We start from the raw sequence: 12,518 nt of genomic DNA on the forward strand, positions 1-12,518 counted from the left end.
AAATGTGGAAGTTAGTTCATTAAAAGGTCTTCAAAGCAAAGTCTCTGCAAGCCTACAGTGGTACTGACTGACAAGTCCTGAATATCAATCCTTACTATTGAAGTTTTGCAATTGTCATTGCACAGGTCTTAGATAGTACAAAACAAACCTGTTATTAAAATGTAGACTAGGCTGAAGTCAGAATGTACAGACATCGGTCCCAAATCGTATTTTAGAAAACTTTGAATGGCAAACTACAGCTGTTGGGTGCCACTGCGAATAAACTTGAGTGTGCATACGGTCATAATTTAGGAATCATAACCCGCCAATTGGGCTAGTGATTTGATATGCGTTACTCACCTTACTTCACTGGAGCTATAATAATCTATAATCTCTGAAAATATTGGGTGCTCTGGCAGCTAGCTATACTGTTGGCTAATCAAATCTACAATGGGCTTAGCTAACGTTACATATTTAGATAGGAGAGCATGAGAGGAGAGAATAATTAAGTTCACTTGTCACTGAGTTTAAGATGTTAAGTTAGTTATCTTACCCAGTACACGACCTGTTGCTCGTCATGATACAACCTCACTCGCTCTTCTGTCAGACTGCGGCTGCAGTGGCGGGGATTCCAGGGAAACGTAGTGGGTGTGGTCAACCTGTGACTTCAATCGAGAGTGACCAATAGAAAAAGGCCTTTCATCTTGGTGGGTAGAGACCGCTCACTGAGAGACAGCTTCACTCGCAAGCAAAACTTTTCAACTCGCAAACAAAAGTTTTAGACCCGCAAAAAAAGACGGCAGAAAAGAGAGTCACATTTGTGGTATCACGATGAAAAGTGTTTGAAGTGCACAAAGAAAAAGAAAGATTTTCAAAGATTTATACGCACTGCAAATCATTTTATCAATTTCTTTATTTTTGAGCCTTAAGAAGACTTTTTTTTTTGCAATCTTTTATTTTTTAATTACAAAATAATTTGTTTTACTCTCAAACACATAATGTTTGACTGAATAGTAAAGACACAACAATGATTCCATAGATGAGTGGAAGACCGCCTTCAATACCCCCAGGGGACATTTTGAATATTTGGTTATGCCTTTCGGGCTGTCCAATGCTCCTGATCAATGATGTGCTGAGACATGGTCGATCAGTTCATATATGTTTACCTGGATGACATATTGAGTTTTTCTTCGTCTCTCCAGGAGCATGTTCAGCACATCAGATGAGTGTTTCAGAGGCTGCTTGAGAATGGTCTTTGTGCGTTTTTCACGCACACTCTGTCCCTTTTTTGGGGTTTATCGTCTCGATGGGGTTCACATGGATCCCGACAAGATTCCGGCCGTGGTTGATTGGTCAACCCCAGATTCCCGCAAGTCCCTGCAGAGATTTCTGGGCTTAGCCAATTTCTACCAACATTTCATTCATAATTACAGCCAAATGGTCACCCCTCTGACTGCCTTGGCCTCCACCAAGGTGATGTTCAGGTGGTCTAGTACAGCTGAAGCTGCATTTTCCAACCTGAAAAGTTTGCTTTTTTCTGCTCCTATTCTTGTGACACCTAATCCTTCACGTCAGTTTGTGGTGGAGGTCGACACGTCTGAGGTGGGGGTCAGAGAGGTGCTTTCCCAGGGTTCCCTCGCAGATGGAAAGATGCAATGATCGAAAGATGATCGAATTGAAGGTTCACAATGCCTTACAATCCGTCCGATTGCCCACCGAGTCATTTATTTGTGCCTGAGGACTTGTGGTCCGACATCATCTGCTGGGGTCAGTGTTCCAAGATCAGTGTCATCCAGGAGTGAATAGTACTATTTTTCTTCTAATGGAATGCGAGAGTCACCCCTCCCACTACAATGTCCATAGGCAGGCTTCCTTCAGCCGCTGTCTGTCCCTTCGAGACCCTGGTTCCATATTGCACTAGATTTTGTTACAGCCCTCCTACCATCCCAGGGCAACACAGTGGTTTTAACCATGGTGGACCGGTTCTCGAAGGCGGCCCATTTTATTCTCCTGCCTAAACTTCCTTCTGCCCGGGAGACAGCGGTTACTGTCAATGACCATGTCATTCGCATTCATGCCCTCCAGATGGATGTGGTCTCTGACAGAGGACCCCAAATTCTGGAAGGAATTTTGTCGATTGCTGGGAGCGAATGTGAGTCTTTCTTCTGGGTTCCATCCCTAGAGCAACGGTCAAACTGAGAGGGCCAACCAAGACTTGGAACGGGTGTAGCAATGTTTGGTGTCTCAGAATCCATCCTCCTGGAGCCAACAGCTCTCATAGGTTGAGTATGCGCATAGCTCGTTACAGTATCGTCCACGGGCCTTTCTCCGTTTGAAGGTAGTCTAGATTACCAGCCACTAATTTTTCAGAACCTGGAATCCGAAGTCGCGGTCCCCTCCGCTCACGCCTTTGTCCAGAGGTGCCGTCACACCTGGAGGAAGGCCAGATTGGCTCTCTTCTAGGTGCAGGTGCGCACTAAGGCCCAGGCCGATCGCCAATTCGTTGCCTCCCTATTACGTTGTTGGTCAAAAAGTGTGGCTTTCTACTCAGAAAATTCACAAACTTTGAGGCAGTTCGCCTCAAACTTCCTCCGGTATACAGGAGAATTCATCCGGTGTTTCATGTTTCCAAATTAAAACCTGTTTTTCGTTCACCCATTACCGCGCCTGCCCCGGTCTCCCCCCCCGCCGCATCTCGTAGAAGGGGAACTTACCTATTCGGTCAAACGGATTCTGGACTCGAGACAGAGGGGGCGCGGTTTTCAGTACTTGGTGGACTGGGAGGGTTACAGTCCAGAGGAGAGAAGTTGGGTTCCTGCAAGAGACATATTGGATCACTCCCTGATCGATGATTACAATCGACAGGTAAGTTTGCATCGGAGCGCCAGGGGGCACTCTTAGCAGGAGGGGTACTGTCACAGTTCGCAGGTCTGTGGGTTCCTCCCTCAAACTTCCTCCGGTATACAGGAGAATTCATCCGGGTTGTTTCCAAATTAAAACCTGTTTTTCGTTCAACAATTAACCCCCCGCCACATCTCGTAGAAGGGGAATCTGTCTATTAGGTCAAACATATTCTGGACTCGAGATGGAGAGGACACGGATTTCAGTACTCATGATCGCTGATTAGTGATCGGGTTCAGCTGGTGCTGATCAGCTGTGCTTTATATTAAGTTTGTGTTTGTTCATTCTCTGTCGGATCGTTGTGTTGCTCACTCCTGTTCATTGTTCTGTGTCTCCTGTCTCCCGTGTGCTGTGACTTTGGTGTCATCCGCAAACTTCAAAAGCTTGAGAGAGGGTTCAGTAGAGCTGCAGTCGTTGGTGTACAGGGAGAAGAGCAGTGGGGAGAGAATGCATTCCTGAGGGGCATCAGTGCTGATGGTGCGGCTGTTTGACATTAATCTCCCCAGTCTCACTAGCTGTTGCCTATCTCTCAGTGGATCACCAACTTTCTGACAGATAGGCAACAGCTAGTGAGACTGGGGAAATTAATGTGAGCTAGAGACCTGCACTCCCGCGGGACCCAACGTAACAGGGTGCGTCACAGGACAGCTCTTGATGGGCGAGTGCGGGTGCGGGCGAGAAGAGACTCGTGTGTGTGCGGGATGCGGGAGAATAAAATGATTTGCAGGACTCCCGCGAAATAGAAATGATCTAAACATAAAGTGTCTAAAACATACAAATTGTTATTTGTCTGTTGCACAAAAGCAAAAAGAACAACTAATATTAACATGAAAATGATTGACATGCGCAAGCTAGGCATAGTTTCTATTTATAACACGTGTTTAAAGGGTTGTGCAATGTAGCCAATCACAGACTCAGCTGTTGATTTCTGGAACGCGATGGTCAATCAGAGGTGATTAAGTTAGAATCTACTCACCACAGTGCTGAAATTGCGTGCTCAGGAATCCTCTCATTTTAACACGCGAAGTGTAGACACTGTGAAAGATTCATTGTGCATATATTTAATGTGATATAACAGAGCTTTATGAGATCGCGATTAACTGAGATGTCAGCTTTTAGTGATAATAAAGGAAGCACGCTGCTGGCATTCTGCCATGCCAAATCATGCACGCTTGAGACGTGGGACAAAACAGGTCCAGCAAGGGTAACTGCTATTAGCTTTAAAAAATAAAAATATTTTCAATTTTAAATGTCATGAGGGATTAATAATAGAATGTATTTAACACAATTATAACCTTCAATTTCATTTTCTCATTATTATACCAAATCTATGTTTCTTAATGTCCACAGAGAAGGGTTCAAACATGCATATGCAATAAAATGGATACAAATGTTTTTTTTAATGATGAAAAAGAGCTTGCTTTATCAAAAGCAACACTTTATAATATCTCCTATCAAAGCAAGGTTGTTTTTTTAATGACACATGTATGTTTCATAAGATTTTAAATTTGCGTCCCCACTTTTTGTCAACACCGTTAGACATGCAATAAAATTTAATAAAATCAGGGAATATCAGTGGCAGCTGTCACTCTAAAGGACCCCCTTGCCACAGTTCACCTCTGCAGAGTACATCAGGGTCAGACAGGCTCTGCTAAGTTTTATAGTTTTAGAATATTTTAAATCCTAATGTTAATATTTCCGTTGTCACAGCCATGATATGTCAACACCATCTTCCAATTTCTGAGGAAATTATTTGAAATATTTAGATAATTTTATTCTCCTGAAGCAGGTATCATTAGCATCTAGCATCAACAGAAAAAAATAAAATTGCTACTACATGAACTCCATTGGTTTTGTGAAAGAAATGCCAAATTTGTCAACACCGTCAGATGTCACCACCATAAGATTTTGTGTTCCAATGATATATCAAAATACTTAAATGTAACTCTTGAATAAAAGCTTTATAAACAATAACATACTCACTGTTTGTTGTTTGTTTTAATACAGTAATTGACTGATTCAATGATAGTTAAAATAACTACAAATTCAGGTTTTTGTCACCACCGTCAGATGTGTCAACTCCGTCAGTTCTGTCACCTCCGTCAGTTGAATATTTTGATAATATTTCATTATATTTGATATTTGTTGTGGAATTATTGGTCACATGTGAAAGTGTAATCTGTCTGCTAACTCGAGAATGTGTTTTGAAATGTTAAAAACATCTTGAATGCTGTTAAAGATAAAGTTGAAATTATATTACACAGTCCAAGGTAAAAAAGCACATTTTGTTAAAAAAGAGAAAAGTTGGGAGGTTTTATCAAAGCATAGCTCAGTAGCTTAGTACATATAAGATACATAAATGTAGTTTCATTTGTACAAGTACAAGGTTTTATTTTTTCAATTTTGCACCCTGTTTTGTCCCACTTCTCAAGAATGACTGTGTGAATGTTGATGCTTAGCCTAAATAACAAATATTTTATCTGGAGCGTTTATGCTGGTATGTTGTGGAGCTTAGGAGATATTACAGAACCATTTCATGTACATTTCTTCGATGTACTGAAAACAAATCTATATAGATTACTTTTATGCGGGCGGGAGCGGGACAAAACATGAATGTCGCGGGCGGGAGCGGGAACAGATAATATATATTTCTGTGGGAGCGGGACTGAAAAATCCATCCCGCGCAGGTCTCTAATGTGAGCTAGGAATGAGCTAGGAACAAAGAGCTAAAAACAATATTTAATGAGGGTGGAAAGGGAAAAGAACTATAATATCAATATAAAAAAAATCTTATCAGGTTGCATTTGATTGATACAAGCAAAAAAAATAAAAATAAGAACTAAAAACAATATTTAACGAGGGCGGAAAAATAAATATGGTTTCAGTTTACATCCTGTTTTTATGTATTAGGTATTTTATCTTAACTTAGATTATTTTAAGCCTTGGAAGTTTGCTGAGTCCCCCTACTGGGCCATGCTCCCCTGGTTGAGAACCACTGGTGTTGGAATTCCCTCTATTTTTTCTATATTTATCTTATATAAATCTTGAAAATATAGAATGTATAAATATAATCTTTATTTACAAAAATGTATCTCTCATCTAAACTCACTCACGTTAAGTTTTCTCATTACCAGATTAAATTAAATTGCTTTAAATTGCAAACGTAAAAATGTATATGCTTCACATCAATTCATTTTGGTTAATTTTTGATTAATCAGCCAAACAAATTAAGGATTTTCCGATCAAACTGGATAAATGTAGCACACAGCTGTAGTATGTAATGTTTGCTCATAACCAATATAACCAAACATTAATAATCAGTCTAAATGTTTTATCTTGATATTTCAAGATAGAGGTTAATGGCACTATTCCTTATTAACTCACTTGATAAAAGTTACAATTTTGGATTAAATGTATAGACAGAGCAAAAAAAATTTAGAACAAAATATTGTATCATAATATCAAAAAATCATATCAGGTTGCATTTGATTGATACAAGCAAAATTACAGTAACAATGTGCATTTACTTTAAAACAAACAATTTCTCAAACTTCTCTTATTTGTCTTTTTTTTTCCATTTGCATTTGTGAACCCACATCAACTTCAAAAACAAAACAAATCCATCAGAGAGTTAGCAGGAACATTAGGAGTGACCAAATGAACAGTTTGGTACATTCTGAGAAATAAATAACGCACTGGTGAGCTGAGCAACATAAAAAAGCCTGGACGTCCATGGAGGACGACAGTTGTGAATGATCTGAGGATCCTCTCCAAGGTAAAGAAAAACCCTTTCACAACATCCAGCCAAGTGAATAACACTCTCCAGGAGGTAGGCATGTCATTGTCAAAGTATGCAATCAAGAGAAGACTTCACAAGGGCAAATACAGAGGTTCACCACAAGGTGCAAACCACTCATAAGCCTCAAGATTAGAAAGATCATACATCTTAAAAAGCCTGACCACTTCTGGAAAAGCATTATTTGGACAGATTAAATTAAAATCAACCTGTACCAGAATGATGGGAATAAAAAAGTATGGAGAAGGCTTGGAACAGCTCATGATCCAAAGCATACAACATCATCTGTGAAACATGGTGGAGGCAGTGTGATGGCATGGACATGCATGGCTTCCAGTGGCACTGGGTTACTGGTGTTTATTGATGACGTGACAGAAGACAGAAGCAGCCGGATGAATTCTGAAGTGTATAGGGATACACTGTCTGCCCAGATTCAGCCAAATGCAGCAAAGCTGCACTAAAGGACTGCCAAAGCATCACAAGGAGGAAGCCCAGTCTTTGGTCATGTCCATGAGTTTTAGACTTAAGGCAGTCATTGCATGCAAAGGATTCTCAACAAAATATACAAAATTAACATTTTATTTATTATTATTGGCGCAGTTTTTAACATATTAATATGTTAAAAATGTAAAATATTGGATGACCAATAATTTTCTCTTATTAAATTCAGATAAGACAGATGATTTTTCCGTACATTTCTGCCATATGTACATTAACTGACAGTCGCCACTGATAAGCTACCACTAAATATTGTAAAAACTTAATTTGCTGTAAAGTTACTTTGCAACGATTTGTATCATGAAAAGCACTATACAAATAAACTTGAATTGAATTGAATTATATTTATATTTATTTGTCCAAACTGTGTATAAAAATGGTTGTAATTCCTATGCGTTTTATTTTATATTTTGTTCAACCCCAAGTTTAAAGTCTGCACTTCAATTCCATCTTGATTGTTTCATTCTAATTCTATTCTGGTGGCATACAGAGTCAAAATTATGAAATTGTGTCAGTGTCCAAATATATATGGACCTAACTGTTTAGTTGTGTGTGGGTTTTAGGGAAAGAAAGGTCATATTCACACTTACCAACTGTAACACATCCTCATCTTTAGGCATGATGGACAACTCCAGTACATTCTCACTAAATACAAACAAATGCAGTTATAAAGTACAAGTTCACTGTAGATATAAATCCACTTGCAATTATAAGTAAAGCTCATTAAGGAATATTTAAAATAGCCTCACCTATTCTGAATCATTGCTATGACCTGAGAATAAGTTTTTCCCAGCACACTATCTCCATTTACCTTCACCAGCCTGTCTCCTAAACACAAACACACCCTTATAAAATGGATAGTTCCAGTCATGAATTATGATTGGTTGAGCCGCGTTCAAAACGATTGTAAATTACTCTAGAAACATACAGCTGTGACCTCATTGCATCAGTATTACAACCATTCTGGCATATTACTGCGCCAAAGACATTGTTTCAAAATAATACTTTTTTAATAAAATAAATATTAAAATAAATGTTTTATGCAATTACCATTGCATAAAAACAATAAGCCCTGTGAATCCGTGGTTTCCAGTGAATTTCTAACAGCTCGTGCTTAACAATGTCCCTTAGCTGTTCTAAACTGACTGTAAACAACAGCTTCTTCAGGCTTATTACTTTAATTCATCATATTGGTTACTGTTAAGTGAACAGACAAAAGGCATTACACATTTCAGATATGGGCATACCATACTTCCCTACCTGTGCACAGGCCTGCCTGATGGGCCGGGCCTTTCTCTTTCACATTCTTCACAAAAATAGTGTCCACTGGCTCCAGACGAGACCTTTGACCTCCTGAGCAAGATCATACAACCACTATAAATGCACAACAACTGAAATATTACTAATAGCAGTGCAGCATTTCAAGGTTAAGATCTACTTACCTTTGCCATTGCCATTCTCCACAGCCTGCAAGAAAAGAGGAAATGTCTGAGGTCAGTTGAACCACTGAAGCACACATCCAAAGGAAATGTCTGAGGTCAGTTGAACCACTGAAGCACACATCCACTATAGTCGGGCTTACGTTGGTGGCAGAGAGTGAGAAATCTGATTGGATGTTCAGTTTAGCAAACGAGCCAGTGCCCGAGAATTAAGCGAAAGTGATGAAAACGAGCAAGTAAATTAATCTTGATGAATACGCTGCTCATATAGACCAATTCAGAGTAGACGTCACAGTTAAGTCACTGCAGCTGCGCGCGCATAGTGGTTGCAGAAAAACACTGGGAACAAGTGGAGGTAAATGGGTAAAATCCATGGAATAAAAGAAAAAAAGATTTTTGTGCCTTTTGTTGTCAAGATCGGAATGCAAATACTTTTTTATAGAATACGGTCGTCAAAGACGCCATTTGAAGCTAAACACAGACGTTTAAATGGACATACTATGGATAAAAGCTGCTATGATTACACTACTTTTAAAGCATAAATTTGATTTAAACAATAGGTCTACATAATATTCACATATGCTGTTCATAGTGGACGTATTGTATTAGCCCTACAGTTACAGCATGAAATATTATTTAAACCTTACTATTAGAAATATTATTTAAACCTTACTATTAACATTTATTTATTTTATCTCACAATTCTGACTTTTTTTCTCGCAAATGCAAGTTTATATCTCCTAATTCGGACTTTATAACTCGACTTAACACAAAAATAGTGATGTTGGAGAGACTTTTGACTTTCAGGATCTGATTCAGACTGGGATGAGTGAACCCCCTGGGTGCCGGTTAGAGCACAATAATTATAAAAGGATGAGGACACCGGTGATCAGGTTTAGGGAATGTATTGATAGGAGATTATCAATGACAGGCAGTAGAGGCATTAGTCTGGAACACAAGAAATACAATAAAGGATAATGAATAACTAACAATAACTAGGCATATACAATTATAACATCCATTGGTAAATAAAGACAGCCAAAGCATACTAAATCCTCATCATTAACATGGGTTTGTGAAATATACAATCCAAGAAGGGAAAAAAGGTATCACATTGTACATTATAAACCATAAGTGATTATCTGACATGATAAACATCACTCCATATATGGATATAATCGTGGCACATCACAGTGATCGCTCGTTTGGCATCATGAACAGCTCGAAATGTCAAATCACATCACAAAAGTAACATTGAAAACCAAAACAGCGATATACATCTCAATAAAGACGAAATAATCACATATATAACAGCATCATTCATCTAAACTAACAGAAACAACGGCTGTGGGCATGTCTGGACGTGTGTGTGACGGAGTTATAAATAACTCAATACCGATCTCCATAGACACAAAAATAAAGCAAACAGGCTTACTTGTAGGTCAATGACTAACACCTCAAAGTAACTTCTGCAGGAAATATCAGAAATAAACATCCATTCAGCATTCAACAACAGCAGCGGCTCAACTCACGAGACTACTCAGCCGGATGGCGACATACAATATCAGAATAAAAGCTCTCTCTTAAAGGAGCCTTTACAACAGCCGCCCCAAAGATGAGAATCATCTTTGTAATCAGGAAAGGCGACTCTATGCTGGAGGGTTAGAGACTCCAGGATCATCTAAAGGCAAGGTTGGTAGGACAACCAGTCGGGCCACTGGTCGGGTATAGATCTGATCCTTGATCTGCACATCTGCTGATCGGATATGACCATCGAGACTGAGATGGGTCTGAATGACTTTACCTACGGGCCACAAACCTCGGGGTAACTGAGGGTCGACAATCATGACGTAGGTATGCACTTGGAGGTCAGGAGGCGAGGCTTGCCATTTCTGCCTGGTCTGCAGACTGGGAAGGTAATCAAGGATTAATCGGGACCAGAATTTATCGGCCAAGATCTGAAAATGTCTCCATCTTTTGCGACTTAACAGCTCGGATTCTGGGTAAATGACTTGAGGTAAAGATCCATCAGGCCGCCCCATGAGGAGACTACTAGTGGTCACTGGATCACCATCGGCCACGTCTGAGGACACGTAACCCAAGGGTTTTGAATTAAGGATAGCCTCGACTTCCAACAAAACTGTCATCAGAACCTCTTCAGGGACAGACTGGGAACCCAGAACGGTGTACAAGGCTGACCTGACAGATCTCACTTCCCTCTCCCAAACTCCACCAAAGTGAGGGGCTGATGGCGGATTAAAGCAGAAGTGGATCTTCTGGCTTGCAAGATGACACTGTAGGTCAGGAGCTAAGGCAGCATATGCTTCGCGCAACTCCCGCTCACCTCCATGAAAATTGGTCCCTCGATCCGACCATAACTGCGCTGGGGTGCCTCTCCTAGCAATGAACCTCCGAAGGGCCATAAGAAAGGAATCCGTACTCAGGCTAGGGAGTAAGTCTAAGTGTACGGCTCTAGTGGTAATACACTTAAACAATACACATCAACACTTCTCTGTACGTCTACCAATCTTGATTAGGAAAGGACCGAAGCAATCCATCCCACATGAATGGAAGGCAGGCTTGTGAAGCTGAAGGCGGGCAGAAGGTAGATCAGACATCTGAGGCACTGAAGGCTGACCTCTCCACCGGCGACATTCCGGACACGTATGCTGAAACCGTCGAACAGCTTCACGGCCTCGTAGGATCCAATAATGTCTGCGTATCTCCGCAAACAATCGCTCTGATCCAGGATGATGCAGCTTGTCGTCATAATGGCGGATGATCAGGCAAGTAACTGGATGTTTGGGGTCTAGGACTACAGGATGGAGAACAGAATCTGCGAGGTCAGCCACTCTCCTCAAACGACCACCCACTCTAATTAAGCCATTAGATGGATCCATCTCAGGGGCCAAGGTGACTAAACGGCTACTAGGTTTCACTGACTTTCCAGATTCTAACAGGTGGTAATCTTCAGGAAAAGATTCCTCTTGGATGCGTTTAAGGACATGGACTTTAGCATGACAATAATCTGTGGCTTCTGGAACTATGCCAGAATCTGGTTCACCTTGTAAGTCTCTGGCAGTGACATCCAGCAGGTCTATCCAAGTGGGGTAGTTCCATCTATCAGGGTCGCTACAGTCGGTGGGTGAGGTAGTTACTCCACAAAAGGTAGACTTTTGCAACTCTGCTGGATCTTCACCAGGCTCAGAAGTCCGAAGGCACGGCCATTCTCGAGGGTCAAGGAGAAGGAAAGGGGGTCCTTGGGACCACCGGTTCGGGGAAGAAAGGTAGGAAAGAGATCTCCCTTTCATGAGGTCATCGGCAGGTTTATCAGCAGAGCTAACATAATGCCAAGAGCACTGATCGGTAAGTTCCTGGATTTCAGCGATCCTATTGCCAACGAAGACTCTGTAGCAACAAGAATCTGACTTTAACCACTGAAGGACCGTCGTAGAATCTGTCCACAGCACAGTAGACTGGATCGTCAAGGTCAACTCGTTTGCCAGCAACTTCGCAAGCTGGGCTGCGACTAAGCTCCCGCAGAGCTCCAAACTGGGAATGGAGTGTACTCTCTTAGGGGTAACACGGGAACGAGCGATAAGGAAGGAGAGGTAGGTCTGACCGAATGGGTCAACAGTACGTAGATAAGCTACGGCTCCATAGGCTTGCTCAGAGGCATCTGAGAAGATGTGGACCTCGTGAGTAACTCCCTCAGTCCTAACTGCAGGGGGTACATAAGGCCGAGGAAGAGAGACACTAGGAAGGCAGTGAAGTTCTTCTTCCCACTGCATCCAGGAATGGAGAAGATCAGGAGGCAGGTTGGGATCATCCCACTCTCTCTGTTTGTTCCAAAGGTGCTTAACGATAACTTTTGCATGGGTTGTGTAAGGAAGGAGCAGTCCCAG

At 41.1% G+C, this 12,518-nt stretch overlaps 1 protein-coding gene across 3 annotated transcripts in view; it reads right to left on the bottom strand.

Annotated features, from left to right (window-relative positions):
- LOC107568999 (rho GTPase-activating protein 23-like) overlaps positions 1 to 12,518 on the bottom strand; it is a 133,747-nt gene that overhangs the window by 18,035 nt on the left and 103,194 nt on the right. For all 3 annotated transcript variants that reach the window (XM_016255000.1, XM_016254999.1, XM_016254998.1), the window contains 4 exons: positions 8,617 to 8,641; positions 8,435 to 8,527; positions 7,924 to 8,002; positions 7,765 to 7,819 (listed from right to left, as the gene is read on the bottom strand). In XM_016255000.1, coding sequence (XP_016110486.1) covers positions 7,765 to 7,819; positions 7,924 to 8,002; positions 8,435 to 8,527; positions 8,617 to 8,641 — 252 coding nt within the window. The remainder of the gene's footprint in view (positions 1 to 7,764; positions 7,820 to 7,923; positions 8,003 to 8,434; positions 8,528 to 8,616; positions 8,642 to 12,518) is intronic.

The sequence above is a fragment of the Sinocyclocheilus grahami genome, unplaced genomic scaffold, assembly GCF_001515645.1.
Source record: "Sinocyclocheilus grahami isolate Dianchi unplaced genomic scaffold, SAMN03320097.WGS_v1.1 scaffold1301.1, whole genome shotgun sequence".
Lineage (NCBI taxonomy): Eukaryota > Metazoa > Chordata > Actinopteri > Cypriniformes > Cyprinidae > Sinocyclocheilus > Sinocyclocheilus grahami.